This window comes from Rhineura floridana, chromosome 4 (genome assembly GCF_030035675.1).
Source record: "Rhineura floridana isolate rRhiFlo1 chromosome 4, rRhiFlo1.hap2, whole genome shotgun sequence".
Lineage (NCBI taxonomy): Eukaryota > Metazoa > Chordata > Lepidosauria > Squamata > Rhineuridae > Rhineura > Rhineura floridana.
The window spans coordinates 148147295-148169383 of record NC_084483.1 but is presented as its reverse complement, the minus strand read 5'-3'; the positions used below and the strand labels follow the sequence as shown (position 1 = coordinate 148169383).

General features: G+C 40.6%; 2 protein-coding genes across 9 annotated transcripts in view; one reads left to right on the top strand and one right to left on the bottom strand.

Moving 5' to 3' along the window:
- Window positions 1-841: 841 nt before the first annotated feature.
- On the bottom strand, window positions 842-21991 carry GPATCH11 (G-patch domain containing 11). 3 transcript variants are annotated; one of them, XM_061624722.1, is made up of 9 exons: window positions 21685-21991; window positions 20147-20231; window positions 17194-17420; window positions 11566-11607; window positions 11358-11478; window positions 7167-7257; window positions 6213-6317; window positions 1708-1789; window positions 842-1061 (listed from the first exon to the last, which is right to left on the bottom strand). In XM_061624722.1, the coding sequence occupies exons 2-9, from the start codon at window positions 20194-20196 to the stop codon at window positions 1006-1008; spliced, it is 774 nt and encodes a 257-aa protein (XP_061480706.1). In that variant the 5' UTR covers window positions 20197-20231; window positions 21685-21991; the 3' UTR covers window positions 842-1005. The 3 variants fall into 3 exon arrangements, with proteins under 3 accessions (XP_061480706.1, XP_061480705.1, XP_061480707.1); XM_061624721.1 differs by lacking the exon at window positions 21685-21991 and adding an exon at window positions 21430-21620; XM_061624723.1 differs by lacking the exon at window positions 21685-21991 and adding an exon at window positions 21258-21347.
- HEATR5B (HEAT repeat containing 5B) overlaps window positions 21554-22089 on the top strand; it is a 113922-nt gene continuing 113386 nt past the window's right edge. For 3 of the 6 annotated variants that reach the window (XM_061624716.1, XM_061624712.1, XM_061624713.1), the window contains exon 1: window positions 21555-21950. The gene's annotated coding sequence lies outside the window, so the exon portion shown is untranslated. Of the gene's footprint in view, window positions 21951-21976; window positions 22073-22089 lie in introns of those variants that run through there. The other 3 variants (XM_061624720.1, XM_061624714.1, XM_061624719.1) reach the window with 3 other exon arrangements.

Genomic DNA, 22089 nt, shown 5'->3' with positions numbered 1-22089 from the left:
ACTTTGGCTTAATTGTATCATTTTTGGCAGGCAGAATAATATACTATCTTAATGAAATAGAAACTATTCAAGTTCACCAATTAAATTAGCCAGAAAGGCATTTATAAAAAACTTAACAAATGAACCAACTTGGAAGAAAAAGGAAAGATGGCAAAGACTTGTGTCCCCTACTATAACCTACTGGGGTGTGAGAGGGGATGGCAGTCCCCACCGCAGGGCAATTTCACACCAACTGTCCAGGACAAAGAAGATCAGACGCTAGCTCCTGTTTCAGTAGGGCTAGTTATTTTTGTTTTAAGTATGGGTTTCTCAGTGTATATTTATAAACATGAGGTGCATTGGGGACTAGTAAAAAAGCATATAAATTTAAATAGATAACAAACTGTACTAATATTCAGTGCGGCACACAAGAAGTGAAATTACCAAAGACTATTGGTATAAAACACCTAAAATTTCAAGACTGAGCAGTTTGGTCAACAGTAAAATGCTTGTTTAGCATGTATACACTGAAGACCCACTGAGGTCAATAGGATTTATTCCCAGGTAAGTGTGTACAAGATTTCAATTATAAGTCTCCTGCTCCTATTCTTGGTCTACGTATAATATTTTCTTTCCCTTTGAAACACAGCTTCTGGGCCTTTCCAGCCCCACTGTCCCTATTTTTACACTCAATCAGTACTCCACACCTACCATCATCTATCAGGTGCAAGGGAGGATGGCACAATCCTGTTAGTTGATTTATTTTTGTGAAACACACAGTAGCGTTTTAAAAGAATACCTACCGTTCACAGCTGAGTCAATTGATAATGCATTTCCTAAAAAATTTCTTGAGCGGGCAGAGTTGGGAAAGAGCTCCTTTATATCCAGATGAACAGGAGTTCATAAAACACCATTGTTAAATATATAAATATCTCACAAAGTCTTTTTCTGTACAAAAAATATGCAGTCCTCTAAATTAGTAGCTTAGTTGATCTCATGGAATTCTGAAACTATTCTTTTAGAAAATTATTCATGATCTAAAAAAGTGTCTCCAGGGCAGTTTGAAGATAAATCTTCTTTATCTGGAAGATGTAAACAAAGAGATTATACAAATGCCTAAAGAAAAACACACTAGACTGAGATATTAAGCCTTTTGGGAGAGGAAGATCAGCAAATTGAAATTAATTCCAGGTATGTTTTCATATTGGCCTACTGTTACTGAGTTTCCATGTATGGTGAACATCCTCAAACACAATTTAAACAAAATCAAGAATGTTAAAGGCAACACTGAATTACTTGCAAGAGAAAATTGAAAGGAAAAAAATTGAGAATACAGCCATAGAGATTTTTATGGCCAAATTTAAGGTTCCCCAATGAAGCAAAAGTGATTTTATAGCACAGAGCCTTTCCTTGCAAGAAGATGACTGCTGCGTCAGACAGTAGAAAGAAACTGAACTGAAAGTCAGGTTCTGGAATGGAATTTGAGTTTTCTGACTCAATTTGGTTCTTCATGGTGCTGAAAGAGTAGTTACACAGAATGTCTTGAATGATCCCAGGATAATCACTGTTCCATAACGTCTAGATATCAAGTGATAACTGGAATTATGAAGTCAGCTTGAGAGTACACCACATTCATTTTGAAATGTTTGTACTGCCAGAGCAACTGAAGAATACTGTTCGGTTAAATTACTACTTGCTATTTTAAAATAAAAAGGGGATTATTCTTACCGTCATAGGCTGTTCCACACCAAATGCAATAGAGATATTCTTCCCTTAAATATGCTGTCAACATCTGCAGCTTTTCTGATTCCTGTGTTTTTTAAAAAACAGCTTTTAACATAAAATCTCATTTGAGGCTGATCTGAGAAACACCCTTGTGGCATTATTATTATTAGATTTAGTAGTCACTTGATACCCGAAGGTCCCCAAGCAACTTAGTGTTAAAACAAAAACAAATAAACACACTATAAAAACGTAACAACAAAACAATAGCAATAGCACCCCCTATGCAGCCACAGGAAGGTTTGGCAGCATATTAAAACATCATCTCAATCTATCAAATGCCTGGGAGAAAATGACAATGAAGGCACCAGGTGGATCTCACTGGGGAGCATATTCCACAGAAGGGGAGCCACACCTGAAAAGACCCTCTGAGCCTCCCTCGGGGGGGGGTGGAGAAGGATCTCAGAGGATCTAAGGGTCTGGTTAGGTTAATATTGGGAGAAGCATACTGGGGTCCTGAGCCATAGGTCAAACCTAGCACTTTGAATTGGGCTTGGAAGCATATATTTGGAGACAGAATGTTGTCTTTGATATATATAAAAAAGATATGCTACCATTTGCAAGAGGATAAATTTATTTGGTATTCAATTTAGAATATTTATAACCTGCTTTATAGGCCCAAGAGACTCTCAAAGCAGTTTACAAAAGAGGTATACAATACAATCACATTAAACAAGATTTGCACATATAATCAGAACAACATGCCAGGTTTACTCAGGTAGCATCACTTCCTACCTGGTCCACGGAGGATCTGTGAGGCAGGTGGGGCTGAACAGCTGGACATGATTGTTAGCAACTAAACTATAAAAGTCACAGCACCCATAATCATAGATTACTGCTAATTTTGAAGAAAACACCCTTAAATGAAAGGGATTTTCCCTTGCAGAATGTCCATGAACTGTCCGGTCTCATGGTGATTTGCCTCCTTTTCAACTTATGACAGGCACTAAGAGATACGTAAACACTAGTTCCTTTTCTATCAGCTTCATATGAGTGGGCTTTTAACTCTTTTTTTACACTGTTGATTTAAAAGACCACAGGTTTTTTTATGGAGTTCAAATTCAGATAGTACAAGGAAGTCTTTTGAAATTTTGCTTCTTAGCCCTTTTATGAGGTTAGATACTGCACATCAATGCCATTTATTTTTTAAAAAAGATCCAGACCAGAGCACCTCTATGGTGCCTTGCAAATAGTGCCAAGATGACCCACACAAGCAAGCAAAGGCACAACTTGTGGGGAACGAAGGAAATAAAGTGTCCTGAAAACTTATCAGGGTGAGATGGGGGTGTGGAAATTACTTCCAAACTTCAAATACTTTACCTGAAATATCACCTGCTCATGTAGAGAGCTGTAAGGTGTTTGGATCATCTGGGGAAATTGTACTCATGGCACCGCATCCTACAGAACATCACGGGGTGATGTGAAAATGGGCATTTTCCACTATTGCCACTGCGCCCTGGAATGCCAGTCCCTCCACCACGTATGAAGCATCATCCATCAGTTGCTTCAGACATCTTGTACAGACATTTTTGCCCAGGTTTTCCCTGAACCATAGGATTGGACCCTGTTGTTAAATTTACAGTGCCTTGCAAAAGTAATCAGGCCCCTGACCAATGCTCTCATATTACTGAATTACAAATGGTACATTGTAATTTCATTCTGTGTGATATATTAATTTGAAACACTGAAACTCAAACTCAATTATTGTAAGGTGACATTGGTTTTATGATGGGAAATGTTTGTAAGAAACATAAAGAACTGAAACATGTTGCTTGCATTAGTATTCAACCCCTGTGCTGTGGAAGCTTCTAGTTTATACAGATGAAAGAAATTGTCCTGTCGAGGACACAATTACCTTACCATTGGCTTTCACTTGTGAACCATTAAAGTTGCTGTCACATGGTCAGGATAAAAACCCCATTGTTGAAGGATCATTGGTCAGCCTGTGGATGTGAAGGAAAATGAAGGCCAAAGAGCATTCTACAGAAGTGAGAGATAATGTAATACAAATGCACTGATTAGGAGAAGGGTACAAACTAATATCTAGGTGTTTGGATATCCCAGTGAGCACAGTTGGATCAATAATTAGGAAGTAGAAGCTGCATCAGACCAACCAGGCACTGCCAACAAAAGGCTGTCCCTCAAAACTGAGCGCTCAAACAAAGAGACTTGTGATAGAAGCCACAGATAGGCCAACAATCACTTTGAAGGAGCTATAGAGTTCAGTGGGTGGGAATGGTATAATAGTGCACCAGTCAACCATATCAAGAGCTGTGCATAACACTGGCCTGTATAGTAGGGTGGCAAGAAAAAAGCCATTACTCAAAAAGTACCATCTGAAAGCACGTCTGGAGTTTGCCAGAAAGTGTGAGAGTGCCCTAGCTGCGACGTGGGAAAAGGTTTTGTGGTCAGATGAGACCAAGATAGAGCTTTTTAGCAAAACTCAAAGTGCTATGTGTGGCACAAACCTAACACTGCCCATGTCTCAAGACACACTATCCCTACAGTGAAGTATGGTGGTTGGCAGCATCATGGAGATGCTTCTCATCAGCAGGGACTGGGCATCTTGTTAAAATTGAAGGAAGAATGGATGGAGCAAAATACAGGGAAACACTGCAAAAAACCTGCTTCAGTCCACTAAAAAACTGAAGCTTGAGAGGAAATTCTCTGTTCAGCAGGACAATAATCGCAAGCACAAGGTCAAAGCAACATTGGACTGGCTCAAGAACAAAAAGGTGAATGTCCTACAGTGGTCCAGTCAAAGTCTTGATCTCAATCCCATTGAGAATCTGTGGCGCTCTTTGAAAATTACGTCCACAAGCGACGTCCAACAAAATTGAATGAACCAACCAACCTGGAGCAAATCTGCCAAGATGAATGGGCCAAAATCCCTCCAACGCTGTGTGCAAAACTGGTACATGCCTACCCCAAAAGACTTAAAGGTGTTATTGCAGGGAAAGGTGGCTCTACCAAATATTAATGTAGGGGAAGGATTGAATACTTATGCAAGCAACGTTTCAGTGTTTTATGTTTCTTACAAATGTTTCCCAACATAAAACGAATGTCACCTTATAATAATTGATTTTGAGTTTCAATGTTTCAAAATAAAACGTAAGGCACTGTATGTTTTTCTCTTATGAGACTGTTATTGTTTGTAGTTTTGCACATTAAACATTAAGTAGTACAGAAATGCATTTAAATACTTAACAATTAATAAATACAACAGCATGCAGTGAAACTCCAAGCAAAATCTATTCAATAAAGTGTCCCCATGGGCCATATATTATTGGGGCATGTAGGACAATACTATGCATACTCTTTTCAAAAGAAGAGTCTCATTGTTTTCAATGAAGCTTATTGCCAAGTAAGCGTGGATAGAGTTACAGTTACATGCAGTCCAACATACTTTCTCCACCATTCTGGTTCTAAATGGTTAAAGAATAGTAAAAGGCTACACTTTTCCCAAAGGTGTTAAGTACCTACCAAAGTTTTTTCCTAAGGTGGGAAAATGGAACCCCACAATGACATTTTGTTAAAACAAAAACACTTCTGGGGTCCATTCAGAAGAAGAGAGAACAATGTGCTGAGCAACTGTGAATCTCTAGTACCATAGAGTATCTATTTGTTTTGTTAGGGGTAAACAAACCTGTGAGACAGGACTGGAGAAAAACATACAACCCTGCCATTAAGCAATCCTCATTGGGCTATCAGGAACCCTTAAAGGAGACAACAGAAGAGAAAGAAAAACAGAAACCTAAAATCCCTTGGTAATATACTGGGTTCATAGTAAATAATAGAAGGGGGTCTAATATATCCCAATAGCCTAAAAAGTTATTTGTTTTGTAAAAGCAGATTACAGATCAGTGTTGCAAACTTGTACAATGAGAGTCTTAACTCCTGTGTCAAGATAAAGCCAATTTGGAGCAAAATTAACTCCCTAGATAAAATCTACTCTTGGGATCCAACAGATACCTGCAGTTCTTTGTAATGTGCCTTTCTTTGTATACACAGAGAAGACATGTTGTGCAAGAGGACACCTACTCATGCTACATTGGATCTCACCCCAAGTTTTTTCCCCTACCCTGTTTTGAGAAGTTGCTGAGGACAGAATGAACCCCAGTTAAGTTAGCCATTTAGTAGTTTCCTATTCTTTTCAGCAAAGATAAATTGGAACCCTGATTGCTTTGTAAGTGAAACGTAATTGTTTTAAAAATAGAAAAGGTGTGTATGGGGGGGAGGAAGTGAAAAACCACAGCACAACTGAACCCGTAGTGTTCAGGAACACATGGAGTATGAAGTGGTTCATATTTGCTAAAAACGTACAAATATTTCAAACTATTGCTGGGATACACAGCAACCTACTGGTTTAGTGGGGTTAAAGCAGCAAAACAGGTATGTCTTAATTTGAAATTATAACACTACACAATGTTGCTTCCAGAACGCACACTTACATTGTGCTCACTTTCCTCATCTTCCTCCTCGTCATCCTCATCCACATCTTCTTTTTCCTCCCTTGGCCTTAACCAGAACCAAATCTCTTTAGGGAATTCTAGGCGCTTAAAAAAAAAAAGTATGGAAATAACAATCAACATATCCTACCCTGTCACTTTCTTAGAAATTTGGAAACAGAAAAGGCTGCACCTTTCCACACCGGGAAAAGTAAAATACTGAAAAGATAAATAAGAAGCAGCAGTCTCAAAATCTGTTACATATTTAAACCAGATAAAATCAAAATGCAGCACAAGGCATTGTAGCAAGGATTGGTTTAATGCTTTTTATACAATGAAGTAGTAAAATATTATCTGGAAAAGGTGCCCAGCATGTCTAGGTTGTATGTAGTTGTTGGACAATAAAAATGGGAAGCCAGGCAGGGCAGTAATCCAGAAGAGTTGCTGCATCTTTTGTTTTTCCTTTCAGCCTGTTGATGCACCACAACTGAGTTACAAGAACGTGTGTGAGTAGACAGGCTCTCTCACACAGTCACACTGAATTCATAGGAACATAGAAAGCTGCTATATATCAAGTCAGACCATTGGTCCATCTAGCTCAATACTGTTGATACTGACTGGCAGTGGCTTTTCCAGTGTTTCAGGCTGGGTTCTCTCCCAAACTTACCTGGAGAAGCCAGGGATTGAACCTAAGACCTCCTGCATGCAAGGCAGATGCTCTACCACTGAGCTACAGCCCATTCCCCATACACAAACACAGGAAGTTGCCTTACATTGAATCAGACCATTGATCCATCTAGCTCAGTATTGTCTACACTTACTGGCAGTGGCTCTCTCTACTTGGAGAAGTAATCTGGCAGATTTTGCATACTTATTTGCAAGACATGGTACCCATCCTGAGTCTTTGGGCCACAAATGTACACAAACACTTAAAAAATTGTTTTTATTTAAACTTACTTTCTGCATATCTAGTTGTTGACAGGCTTTCTGACTTTTCTCAAGGTCTCGTTTTACTTGCAATTGCTCCTGTTTGGTCTTCAGTCTCATTCTTAAAAAGTAAAAATGAGACACAACTATCAATAAACATAACTTGGAATAATACACTTTCTACAGAATTGGTTGAGGTATTGCATTTGATAAGTCTATATTTTTATATGAATTTTATAAAAAAATAATAAAAATATAAACTTAACCAATTTTTCATGTTTTTATATAAATTTATATATATTTTCCTTCTCTAGGATGCACACCATAACATGGTGAGTGGGTTTGAGAGTGTCAAACAAGCTGAGAGCAATGCTGACTGGAGTCTAGCCTCCCAGCAGGGGCACCCAAGGCAGAATGGTCAAAGCTGAGACGCCAGACTAAGAGGCATCCAGACTCAGAGGAAGGCGATGGTAATCCACCTCTGAATACCTCTTACTGTAAAAACCCTATGAACAGAGTATCCAAAATGCAGCACAAGATAGTGCTGGAAGATAAGACCCCCAGGTCAGATGACACTCATTGACCTACTAGGGAAGAACAACGGACAAGTAAGAGTAGCGCTGTGACTAATGACGCAACCAGGTCAAAGCTGAAAGGAAGCCCAGAGGCTGATGCGCACAGATATGAAAGGAGAGTCTGGAGTTATACGACGTACAAAATAGAAACATGGAATGTGAGAAGCGTGAACTAGGGAAAGTTAGAAATTGTCAAGCAAGAAATGTAACGCATCAACATTACAATACTTGGCATGAGTGAATTAAAATGGACGGTAAAGGAACATTTTCAATCAAGCAACTACAAAATATTTTATGCAGGAAATGAGAAATTAAGAAGTAACGGGGTTGCTTTAATAGTGAGAAGTGATGTAGCAAAAGCAATTAGGAACTCTAACAAGATCTGAACTTGATCTTTAATCTTTAATCAATGAGATTAAACGGGAAACCTATTAACATAACCATCATCCAAGTCTACGCTCCAACAGCAAATACAGAAGAAGAGGAATTGGACAGATTTTACACAGAAGTACAGGAAGAAATTGATCATACACCAAAACAAGATGTGCTGATAATTATGGGGGACTGGAATGCAAAAGTAGGGAAGAGAAGAACTAGAAATTGTGGGAAAATGGGGCTTAGGAGATAGAAGTGAAGCAGCAGAGAGACTTAAATGAATTCTGTGAAGCCAATAATTTGTTCGTTGCAAACACATTTTTTGAAGAACCAAAAAGACGACTGTACACGTAGACATCACCAAATGGTCAATATATGAATCAAATTGATTATATAATTGGTAGCAGAAGATGGAGAAGTTCCATCCTTTCTGCGAAAACAAGACCAGAAACAGACCGCAGTACAGATCATGAAGTGGTAATATCGAAAAATCAGAGTTAAGGTAAAGAACAACTGAATAATTACAATTGCTAAAGCAATCATAATGCCAAAATACAATTTGAATAACATCCCAAATGATCCCAAAGATCAAATAAGGAACAGATTTGAGGCTTTAAACTTAGTTGACAGAGAACCAGAAGCACTAAGGAGCGAAGTCAGAGACATTATCAGGGAAGAATGCAAAAAGACAATACCTCTAGTTAAAAAGAGAAAGACTCAATGGATGACTGAAGAAACTCTTAAAACGGTTAAAGAATGAATGAAAGCAAAAGCAAAAGGAGATAGAAACACGGTCAGAACCCTAATTACAACTACATAGCGACTAGTATGTAGGGACAAAGAGAACTATTACAATAGTTACTGTATAGAAATAGAAGAGGACAACAAAAAAGGTAGAACAGCCCTATTCCAAAAGATTAGAGAAATGAAAGGGAAATTTAAGCCAACAGTAGGGATGCTGAATAATCAACAGGGAAACACACCGACTGAGATGAAATAAAAGGAAGATGGAAGCCATACATTGAAGGACTCTATAAAAGAGATGCAAGGATGACAGATTCATTCACTGAGGAACCACATGATGAAGAACCAGACATTTTAGAATGCGAGGTGAAAGCTGAAATATACTTGGAAGAAACAAATCATCAGGAACAGATGGCATACCAATAGAGTTGTTACTCAGACTGAATCAGTCCAAATTTTGACAAAAATTTGTCAAGAAATATGGAAAACTAAACAATGGCCCACAGACTGGAAGCGTTCAACATATATCCCAATTCCAAAGAAAGGGGATCCCAGGGAATGCAATAATTATCGAACTATTGCCCTAATATCCCATGCAAGTAAAGTAATGCTCAAGACTCTACAACAGAGGCTCTTACCATACACGCAGCGAGAAGTGATGTCCAACCTGGATTTAGAAAAGGAAGAGGTACCAGAGATCATATTGCAAACATACGTTGGATAATGGAATGGAGCAAGGAATTTCAGAAGCAGATCACCCTGTGCTTTATAGATTACAGAAAAGCCTTTGATTGTGTAGATCATGAAAAACTATGGAATGCTTTAAAAGAAATGGGGGCGCCACAGCATCTGATTGTCCTGATGCGCAATCTATACTCTGGACAAGAGGCTACTGTATGAACAGAATATGGAGTAACCGATTGGTTCCCAATCGGAAAGGGTGAGAGACAGAGATGTATTTATCACCCTATTTGTTTAATCTATATGCAGAACATATACAGAAAGAGGGATTGGACCAAGATGGAGGTGTGAAAATTGGAGGGAGAAATATCAATAATTTAAGATATGCGGACGATACCGTATTACTAGCAGAAACCAGTAATGATTTGAAATGAATGCTGATGAAAATTAAAGAGGGAAGCACAAAAGCAAGACTATAGCTGAACGTGAAGACTAAAGTAATGACAACAGAAGATTTATGTAACTTTTAAAGTTGACAATGAGGAGATTGAACTTGTCAAGGATTATCAATACCTTGGCACAGTCATTAACCAAAATGGGGGCAATAGTCCAAAAGTCAGAAGATGACTTGGACTGGGGAGGGCAGCTATGAGAGAACTAGAAAAGGTCTTCAGATGCAAAGATGTATCACTGAACCCTAAAGTCAGGATCATTCAGACTATGGTATTCCTGATCTCTGTGTATGAATGTGGAAGTTGGACAGTGAAAAAACGGTAAGAGAAAAATCACCTCCTTTGAAATGTGGTGTTGGAAGACAGCCTTGCAGGTGCCATGGACCGTGCAAAAGACAAATAACTGGATGTTATAACAAATTAAACCAGAACTATCACTAGAAGCTAAAATGATGAAACTGAGGTTATCATACTTTGGACACATAATGAGAAGACCTGATTCACTAGAAAAGACAATAATGCTGGGAAAAACAGAAGAGAGTAGAAAAAGAGGAAGGCCAAACAAGAGATTCTATAAAGGAAGCCACAGACCTGAACTTACAAAAGCTGGACAGGGTGGTTTATAACAGATGCTATTGGAGGTCGCTGATTCATAGGGTTGCCATAAGTTGTAATCGACTTGAAGACACAACAATATGAATTTTATCCATTTATTTGTAAACTGTCTTGGAATTTGTTTGAATCATGGGGCAGCTGCAGAAGTGTAACATACAAACAATTGTTACACACACATCCTAGGAGCCAGACCAGACAGGCTGGCTGGGACTGATTGGAGTTCAGAGTCCAGAACATCTGGAGGGCACCAGGTGGGGAAATGCTGCTCTATGAGTTTTTCTTCCCACAACACATCCAAGGAAACATAGGAAACTACCTTATACTCTTTTATTGTAAACCGTATAGGGATTTTTTTACAATCATGTGGTATATGCATTTTGTTAAATACTAAAATAAATACCAAATCAGTACATCTACTATTGCCATCATGGTCTGTCAGTATGGACTGCACTGGAGTAGTCAACATGCTGCCCTCTAGATGTTTTTGGACTACAACCCTCACCAGCCCCATCCAGCATGGCCAATTATCAGGGATGATGGAAGCTGTAGGTCAACATCATCTGAAGGGCACACATTGGCTGCCCCTGGTCAACAGCGACTGGCAGTAGCTTTCAGGGTTTCAAATTTGTATTTTGCCCAGCCCTGTCTGGAGAAACCTGACACTGAACCTGGGACCTTCTAAATGCAAGCATGTGCTCTACCACTAAGCTACCGTCCTTCCTGAAAATTATGCAATTCATATTTGCAAAGAATAATGTGGATGAAGCCTTGCATATTACTTGAAGAGGTTAGCCGTCTGCTTCTCTGTTTGTTTTTTCATATGCATTTTTCTCTTGTAGTTTTCAAGGTTTTCTTCAGCTTTCCGTTTTTTTACTTCTTCATGGCCAAGCCCACTTCTACCTGTTCCAAGTTCAAAGCACTGGTTAACATATTGAGAGGCATCATGTTTGAACTAAAAATGTTAAAAAGGATAAACTGGTCACAAACCTGTGGTAATATTTAGAGGAATGGGCTCAACAATCCCCTTTCCTGCAGAAAACAAGAGCATTCACAGTTGATAATAGCACAATCAATATTATTAGACACATATGTATTCATTTCGTCAAATGAGCTCAAAGTGGCTTTTTATGGGGTTTTCACATTATCTACACAAAATAGAGATAGATCAGATCAGTGACACACCATACCAAGCTTCTATGGTAAACAGAGATTTAAGTCTAGCCTGGACTAAGACCAACACTTAGCGGTGGTTCTCTGTAGCTTTCAAATTGCTTACTATGTTAGAATTGCTTAATATGTTTGTTAATAATGTTTTTAACCCTTTTTAAAAGTTGTTTGTTTTATATGTTTTTAACGCTGTTTTGTTTTAATGTATTTTATGATCTGTTCTTATGATGTTTTAAAGTGTTTTTAGCGCTTTGTTCGCCACCCTGGGCTCTTGCTGGGAGGAAGGGTGGGATACAAATTAAATAATAAATACATACTTGGATCATTTAAAACAATTGCTACCTGGGAAATGAGATTTACTATACAGATAACAGACCTCATGACTCAGTTTTCTCCATAACTTGAACAATAATGATTTTATGGGTTGCATCCAACATAGCACCAAGTCAGGGTCCTGTCAGGGAAGGATTACCACTCTTGCAATGGTAATTTCCCCTTCCTTCCCCCCTACTCTGTTCAAGGCTTTCCCCAACCCTCTGGAGCACATCTGGGGAAGGTGCAAGGGGAACGCAGAGGGAGGACGTTCTGTTGTGCTGGGTAATCCTTGTGCTAATGGGACACATTTGTAGAATATTATCCTATTATTCTACAATACAGTTGTGTGATTGCAGGCTTTTCACTACCTTTCCTCAAGATGCATGCATTGATATACATTATACTGGTTGTAGCCCCAGAATGAATTTGTGTTTCTATTTTGGAAACTTATTTTGCTTTGACATTATTCTAAATTAGCATCCCCTACCTCCTAGGAAGAGCATCAACGCAAGAGGAAGAACAGCCTGACCCCATCTAACAGCCAGGGAATGAGAAGATCTAGGGAGGTAGCTTCTTCCTCCCTTCCAGAAAAAACACTCTGTTCAAATTGCTAGTTGACCTGGGACTGCAAAACTGAAGAATGTTCTGGCCCAATAATGGGCCAGAGTACTGGCTTGTGTGTTTATTTGAGGTGGGTTTTTAAAAGTTGTTATTACAACCTGTTGTAAGCTACCTCAAGAATAATCTGTGGATGCAGGTGTGGATTCAAAACTGCAGAGCACATCACAAGAAATATGTTAAACTCCAATAATTCATCTACTGCTCCTGTTACAACAGTTCAGCCTTCTATGCTGTCTCCACCAATGTTAGAAGAAATGGCATACAGTAGGGCCCCGCTTATACGGTGGATTAGGGACCAGGCCCCCGCCATAAAGCGGAAATCACCGTAAAGTGGAACCCATTGACTATAATGGGTTGCGCCGTGCGAAAATGCCGCAAAAGCACAAAATCGGCTTTGAAATGGGGAATTTCCTCTAATTGAAAGCTGCTGCTTCAGCAGAATGCCGTAAAACGGAACGCCGTAAAGCGGGGCCCTACTGTATTCAGCATATGTACTCCAGGATGGAACATTGTTAACTGCTGTACGTAGTGATATAGATGGTACATATGGAAGTTTGCTGTATTTACTTTGCAGACTTAAGAAAATATGAAATGCATCCTTTAGCTCAGGGTTGGGCAACATGCAATCTGCTTGCTGTACTGAGAGATTTTTTTCTAAAAACTGGAACAGAATATCATTATATTTATTAAATTTATATCCTCCCCTCCTCCCAAAGTGGCAAACAAGCAACAAAACAATAAAAATATCTTGCAAACAATTCTGATATAAAGGCTGAGAAAGATTGGTACTTAAAGGCTTGCTGAAAAAGGAAGGCTTTCAGTAGGTGCTGAAAAGACAACAGAAGTGGCGCCTATTTCATATTTAAGGAGAAGGAATTCCAAAGGGTCACTACCATGCCACTTAAGGCCCAAGTCCTATATTATACAGGATTGACTTCCTGGTAAGATGGTATTGGCAGGACTCCCTCATCTGCAGAGCGCAGCGATCGGTTGGGTACATAAGGGATGAGAAAATCTTCCAGGAATAATGATGATGATGATGGTGGTGGCGGCTGGAATCCCCCCCCTAAGTATCAACAGGCTGTGGCAAACAATTTCTAGGTGTCAAGAGACCAATAGCTGGTGTACTGGCTACTCTTTAATCAAGCCCATTCTTGCTAACGAGGGCTTGGTCACATCATCCTTCTCCACTGCTGCAGCAGCAACTAAAGCACAGCTTGGTCAATCCCTGCTGAGAGGGTTGACTGTTTTTTTCTAGGATTCTGGCAGCTGCACACTTATCAGTAAGTGAGTTTTGTATAAAGAGAAGCTAAACACTCATCTGTTTTTAAATTACATAAGAGTACAAGCAGGTGATGCACAGACAGGCTTTGCAGTGGTGGAATATACTCCCTGCTGAAATAAGAGAGGCCCCGTCTACATTCCGCCAGCTTCTGAAAGCAGACCTATTTATACTGGCAATTCCTTAATCTCTCAGAGTCTACTGTTTTAATCTGTTCGTATATTATAGCTATTCATATTTTAATGTTTGTGTCATTAATTTTTATACTTGTAAACTGCTTAGAAGCCTGCTTCGGCATTAAGCAGTCTTTAAAATGAATTAGTTAATAATACTCTGTTACAGTCACATTTTGAAAACAGGAAGTTGAAAAACTCACCACTTTTGCCAATAATAATAATAATAATAATAATAATAATAATAATAATAAATTTAATTTGTGGGTCGCCTATCTGGCCAATGGCCACTCTAGGCGACGTACAATTTAACAACAATACATTACATCATAATAAAATACATCATAAAATACAATATAACAATAAAACAGTTCCAGTACAGAGTAGTAGGCTATTGGTCGTAAAAATTTAACCCTCCCCGTAAGTCCCAAAGGCCTGTCTGAAGAGCCAGGTCTTCAAAGCTTGGCGGAATACATTCAGGGAAGGGGCATGTTGAAGGTCATACGGGAGGGAGTTCCAGAGAGTGGGGGCCGCCACTGAAAATGCCCTCTCTCTTGTCCCCGCCAACCTAGCTGTTTTAGTTGGCGGGATTGAGAGAAGGTCCTGTGTGGCTGATCTTGTTGGGCGGCATGGTTGGTGGCGCTGGAGGTGCTCCATCAGATAAACTGGGCCGAGACCGTATAGGGATTTAAAGGTTAATACCAACACCTTGAATTGGGCCCGGAAAATAACTGGGAGCCAGTGTAGGTCGAACAACACTGGGGTGATGTGTTCCCGGCGGCGACAGTTTGTAAGTAGTCGAGCCGCAGCATTTTGTATAAGTTGTAATTTCCGGACCGTTTTCAAGGGTAACCCCACGTAGAGCGCATTACAGTAATCCAACCGAGAGGTGACCAGGGCATGTACCACCAGTGGGAGCTGATGAGCAGGAAGGTAGGGCTGCAGTCTACAAATGAGGTGTAATTGATACCAAGCTGCCCGGCTCACTGCCGAAATCTGAGCCTCCATGGACAGCTTGGAATCAAGAACAACCCCAAGGCTGCGGACCTGGTCCTTCAGGGGCAATTTCACCCCGTCGAACACCAGGTCAACATCTCCCAGCCTTCCCTTGTCTCCCACGAGTAGCACCTCAGTCTTATCAGGATTCAACTTCAGCCTGTTCCTTCCCATCCATCCACTCACGGATTCCAGGCACTTGGACATGGTCTCCACAGCAGACTCTGGTGAAGATTTAAACGAGAGATAGAGCTGAGTGTCATCCGCATATTGGTGACACTGCAGCCCAAATCTCCTGATGATTGTCCCCAGCGGCTTCATATAGATATTAAATAGCATGGGAGAGAGGATAGAGCCCTGTGGCACACCACAATTGAGAGGCCAAGGGTCTGAAACCTCCTCCCCCAATGCTACCTGTTGATGCCTGTCGGAAAGAAAGGAATGGAACCACCGTAGTACAGTGCCTCCTATTCCCGATTCCTCCAGGCGATGTAAAAGGATACTGTGGTCGACAGTATCAAAAGCCGCTGAGAGATCGAGGAGGACAAGAAAGGTGAATTCTCCCCTATCTAATGCCCTCCTCATATCATCAACTAGAGCGACCAATGCTGTTTCAGTTCCATGTCCAGTCCTGAAACCCGATTGGTATGGATCCAAATAATCCGTTTCATCCAAGTGTGTCGACAACTGATTAGCCACCACTCGCTCAATGATCTTGCCCAGGAATGGTAGGTTCGAAATTGGGCGGAAGTTATTCAAAACTTGGGGATCCAAGGAGGACTTCTTTAAGATGGGCTTTACAATTGCCTCCTTGAGTGCTAATGGCATTACACCCTCCTCCAAGGATGCATTGACCACCGCCTTAATCCCCTCGCCCAATTTCTCTTTGCAGCTCACAAGGAGCCACAATGGGCAAGGATCAGTTAGACAGGTGGTAGGCTTCACAGTCGAGAGCACCTTGTCCACATCCTCAGAAGGAAGAGGTCGAAACGGATCCCATTTGACCGGATTGCAACTGGCCAACTCTGTTTCATTTACTGTGTCCACGGCGTACGGAATTGAGCTCCGTAAATGTTCGATTTTGTCGGCAAAGTGCTTTGCTAATTTGTCACAGGAGGCCTTAGACTGTTCCAAGGGTTCCTGAGCAACTGGACCGACCAGGCTTCGGACCACTTGGAACAACCTCCTGGGACAGCACTCTGCGGACGCAATAGAGGCAGCAAAGAACCTCTTCTTTTCTGCCTTTATTGCCACTTGGTAGGCAGTTACTGCTGCTCTAACCTGTGTCCGGACATCTTCGGAACGGGATTTCCGCCACCGGCGTTCTAGTCGTCTCACCTCCTGTCTCAGATTTCGCAACCGTGGAGTATACCAAGGTGCTAACTGAGTTCTGTTCAGGGGGAGAGGACGTTTCGGCGCCACGCGGTCCAGAGCCCTGGTGATCCCCTCATTCCACTCCATCACCAGGGTATCGACCGTGCAGCCTTCAGCAGGTTCCAATTCCCCAAGCGCAGTCAGGAATCCTTCTGGATCCATTAGGCGTCTGGGGCGGACCATTCTAATAGGTCCTTTTCCCCTACGGCGGGTGTGTGGTATCGAGAAGTCTATATTTACCAGATAGTGGTCTGACCATGACACAGGGGTGGAAGAAGCCACCCCCAACTTCAGAACACTTCCCTCCCCTCCCAGGACAAATATAAGGTCGAGAGCATGACCGGCTACATCTGTTTTTAAATTACATAAGAGTACAAGCAGGTGATGCACAGACAGGCTTTGCAGTGGTGGAATATACTCCCTGCTGAAATAAGAGAGGCCCCGTCTACATTCCGCCAGCTTCTGAAAGCAGACCTATTTATACTGGCAATTCCTTAATCTCTCAGAGTCTACTGTTTTAATCTGTTCGTATATTATAGCTGTTCATATTTTAATGTTTGTGTCATTAATTTTTATACTTGTAAACTGCTTAGAAGCCTGCTTCGGCATTAAGCAGTCTTTAAAATGAATTAGTTAATAATACTCTGTTACAGTCACATTTTGAAAACAGGAAGTTGAAAAACTCACCACTTTTGCCAAGAGGTTGGCCGCTTTTGTAACCCATCTTCTGAAGCATAGCAAAGCCTTTATTCTCGTTTCCCAAAGCAATGTTTAAAACAGTATCACGTTGTTCTTTCTCCTGCTCTTTTATACTCTTTTGCCTACTTTTTTCATTAGCTTCTTTTTGTTTTTCTTCTTTTTTAAATGCTTCCTTTGTACGCCTCAGCATTGGCATTCCTGGCCTGATGTCCTGGCTGAATAAGCCCCAGAAGTCAAACAATTATATAGCAATTATAGGGAGAAATAAGATGATTAAAAAATAGTAACAAGATCTTCTTCTGTAAACAATGTGTAACTCTAATAGTGCAATCCTTACTCAGAAGGAAACCATGCTATGTTCAGTGGGGCTTACTCCCAGGTAAGCATGAACAGGATTAGTCTCCAAACAGAATACTACTAATCTCAATTGTAATTCTAACAATAAAGTTATAGTTCTTACAAGAATAGGTTTCACTTTTTTTCCTGCTAAAAGCAAACTCAGACAGCTCACATAGTATACAATCACAAAACAGTAAGATTCTTTTATAATATGTTCATAGAATGCACTGCTATATCAGAGGCATGGCAAGGAAATTTATGAAAAAATCTAGGCTGAGCCAGGAGTAGCGAGCTGTAATCCACAGTAATTTATTTTAGAGGCCACACCTTGTTGAAATAGAAAAGGGGACTACATAAGAGATTGACATGCTACTTGTCCAAAAAAAGGACTAGTGGAAAAGTAGTTGATGCAGAGAAAGAGCAAAGGAATCAAAAAGTTAGTCCATGCAGGGATGTGCTAAAGGTGATTATCTGAATCCACTCTGCCCTCCAGTTCAGGTAGATTTAGTTATCCAAGTACTTTCCTGGTTTTATCATTAAGCAATCTCAAATGCCAATTTCATGAGCCATCTAAACAAGTTCCTCAACCACTGAAAATTGGACTGGAATTATTCTGTTCCGTTGTTGTGACACAGAGGCAGGCACCCACATCATTCTTACAATACGAGGCTATCAACTTGGAGCGATAACTCAGAAACTGGATAGCTCTGAAGTAGTAAGCTAAACCAGTTTCAGTGGCTAGAAGAAGGGCGTAGAGGTCAGCTTTTTGTCTCAAATGTCACTAGTCTCAATTGGACAATCATCCAAGACTTCACAAACCATAGCTTATGAAGCTGTAGACAACCATCATGGCCACGTGCTATTCTCTAGCTCTATCCCATCCCTCCTCCCGTTGTGCACCAGCTTCAGTGCAAAGATCCAGGCTTGTATTAAGCCAGAGTTCCCTATTATGTCAGAACTGGGGAATTCTAGCTTAAAGTAAGCCAGGATCTTCACACCAAAGCTAATAGGAAACTGGAGGAGTGTGCAGCCATGATGCTTGTCTGTAGTTTTATAAGCCACAGTTTATGAAACATGGTTTATAAAGACATGAATGATCATCCGAATGCAGCCGTTGTATCTCTTGGCAAGTCCCTTTCTCTGGTTTTTGAGAGCAATCCAGCCAATTCAGAGATGTAGAAGTGAATCCTAAACTACTTCTATGTTAGGAGTTCTTGAGCAGAAAAGAGACTGACATAAGAGACGGACAATCTTTTTGTTAAAAAGAAAGGACTGGTGGGAAGTTGATGCAGAGAAAGAATGAAGCAGCCAAAAGAGTTAGGCTACTTTCACACTGCACTTTAATCTGTTTTCTGACAATTTCTTACCTGGTAATTTGCACATTATATTTGACCTTTCACACAATGTACAAGCTAGTTCTAGAAATCTCATGGAATACAGTGGAAGTTTAGCGCTATTTCCATGATAAATAATACCAGAAATAACCCTTTTGCAAGGCTGGGAACCCAGAAGATTGTAGATTTGCACTAGCAACCTGACACGCAACAGGCATCCCAGTTTCCTCTCTGTAGCCACGCAATGTTTCTGTATGTTTTAACTCATTTCTGACTGTATAGGACTGTACAGGGACTATCCTGCTCCCATTTGCCTATGTTGAGTCCTCCTTACATTGTTTTTCTGAGATTTACGTCTGATCTGTGCCTTGGAAGTCCCATTCTTTCCTGCTTCTTCCCCCCTCCACCCCATGGAGCTGAAGGGCTGCTAAAAGATCTTAAACAACCTTTTCTCTTCTCTGTGTTCACTTTACTCCAGCTAGTTTCCCCTGGCTGCTTTCATGAGGCTTATTGTGTGTGATAGTTGCTGAAGTTGCTTTTCAAGTCCTTTTGTATTGGTCTTTTAAACCCACCTTCCCTCAAGTCTTTTTTTACCTGAGCCACAGCAGCTTGTATTTTTAAAGTAACCACTCCCCCCCCCTTTCCTCAGTGCTTTGTTTTTGGCTCTTTGTCTTTGGAGTTTTTTCTTCTTGCTGTTTTTCACTGATCCTGGCGTCTCCAATTGCAGCAGTGTGAAAGACATTTGTGCAACATGCCGGTATATCAGATACTGCAGTGTGAAAGGAACTTTAGAAATCAGGCCAGAAGGGCTACCATTTTAATCCGTTAAACTAATGCAATAACCCCCATGTGTGAAAGCAGCCTTAGTCATTGCACGGGTATGCTAAAGAAACCAATAGAAAACAGACATGTTTGTGTGCATCTGTTCTGAGTGTACAAGTAGAACAGCATAGTTCACATTATTCTATGGCAGTGTTCTTCAATCCTAAATCCCTGGATGTTGTTTGACTACAACTCCCATCATCTCCAGCCAACTTAGCCAATGTTCAGGGATGATGGGAGTTGTAGTCCAACATCATCTAGGGACCAAAGAATTAATAACACTGTTCTAGGGGGCATACATCTTAAGCATTTTAGCCAGACCTTTTACACAAAGTTTCAGTTATTTATTGGGGATCTGAAACCTCACAAATAGTTTCAACTATTATAAGTGTATGCATTAGGCACTGACAAGTTTGATTATACATTTAGAAAAATAATCCACTCACTTAATATTAATAAAGGAATCAGACATGTAGTCCTCTTCTGCATTATCCATGATTTGTATCAATACTCCACTTGTAGACCTCTTGCCTATAAATGATATTTTTATAAATTTTAGAATACATTGAAAATAGGTAATGTTTTCTGATTTTTGAAAAAAAAAAAAGAAATCAGACACACAATTTTAATAGACCCAGTTCTTATAATAATGGTTCATTAAGTCTGTGGTTCCCTAATCTTTTAATGTGGACACAGACACATGAGGCACTCTGATGCTTGTAATCCCTTACATTTGTGTACTATGCTGTTCCTACAATCATTATTCCAGTCAGGCTGTTCACCTTAAAAGCGGCATATGGGAACTGTTTCTCTTAGGGATCATTTGCAGCCATAAAGTTACAATGTATTATTTGCAAATTAGAGCCCTCCTATACGCTTGCTTTGGACCAACTGCAACTGACCACATTTTTCTTTTCTTTTTATACAAGTCTTGAATAGGCTGTATCTTCTGAGCACCAGTGGGGGCCCATATATTGAAAGAAATGAATAGGTATCATTTGGAGAGTGACTTTATTTATTTATTGTATTTGTATACCGTCCCATAGCCGAAGCTCTCTTGTTACACCTCTAATGTAAAACAAAAACAGTTGCCACAATTTTCAGAGGACTCTGAAGGAAGGAACAAAAATATCCTTTACAGTTCTTAGAAATAGTCACCTTTTGGGGCACTAAACCTTTAAATTAATCTGACAATTTACTTTGATGAAATCCCATCTGGGCAGAGTCCAAAAACAAAAATAATAAAAAGTCTTGTAGCACCTTAAATAGCAATTTTATTATGACTTATGCCCAACACCATCATGCCAGTCAGGCTGCCCACTCCAAGAGCAATATATGGGCATTGTTTCATGTAATAAGTATGATGGCTTTTGCTTGAATGATTGCACCACAGCAAGTGCAGCCCAATTCTGTGTAAATTTAGTGCAAAGCAAATCCCACTGAATGCAAAAGGATTTACTCCCTGCTAAAAAGACATACTGCAGAGGGCAAGACCTCTCACATTTTGGAAACTAAACACTGCCCCTCGTTATTATCCCACTCACTTTATTAACTGACCTTAAGAAGAGCACTGCTAAATCTGAACAAAGGCCTCTCTAGTCCAGCATCCTGTTTTACATAGTATAAACAACGAAGAGTCATGAGGCACCTTAAAGACCTATTAATATATTTATTGTAGCATGTGCTTTCGTGGACTGGAGACTACTTCATCAGATATATGATGCCTTACCTTCAGCTGCAGTTATATACACACACATGGCGGTGGAGATAGTCAGCCAAACGCCTCTAGGACACCCACGTGAGAGCAACAGCCCTCCCCCACTTCCGTTCCCGAGCAACTGGTATTCAGAGGCACGCTACCCCTGAATTTGATCTTTGTACGCATAGCCATCATGACTTAATAACTAACGATAGCCTGGTTTAACTTGCTACCCAATATTCACCAACAACGCTCAAACAAAGCCCTTTTATTGTTATTTCCTACCAGGTTTCAGAATTCAGCGGCTGATGCTGCTTTTCTTTCTCCCAGCAAAAATTTTCCAGTCTCTAGTCAGCTGCGGAGCGACGCATGCGTATCTTCTGCCGACTAGCTTCCGGAGTTTCGACTGCGCTTGCGCCTGAGCCGCCGGTTCCTCAGCTGGTTGTAGAGAGAGGTTCGGTGACTGAGGTGTACGCAATAGCGACGTCAGGTGTTTGCCCTTTTCTGTCAAACGGCGCAGTTGCCTGCGGTAACGTGAACTGTTGGAAAAGGTCAGTCTGTAAAGCGCTTTCTGCGGGGGAGAGAGTAGGAGGGCCAATAAGCGGGGTGGTGGTTGAGGCTTGTGACTGAGTCCTGGTGAGGAAGAGGAAGAGAACAACGGTGGCTTCTACGGGTAGGGAGCGGGATCAA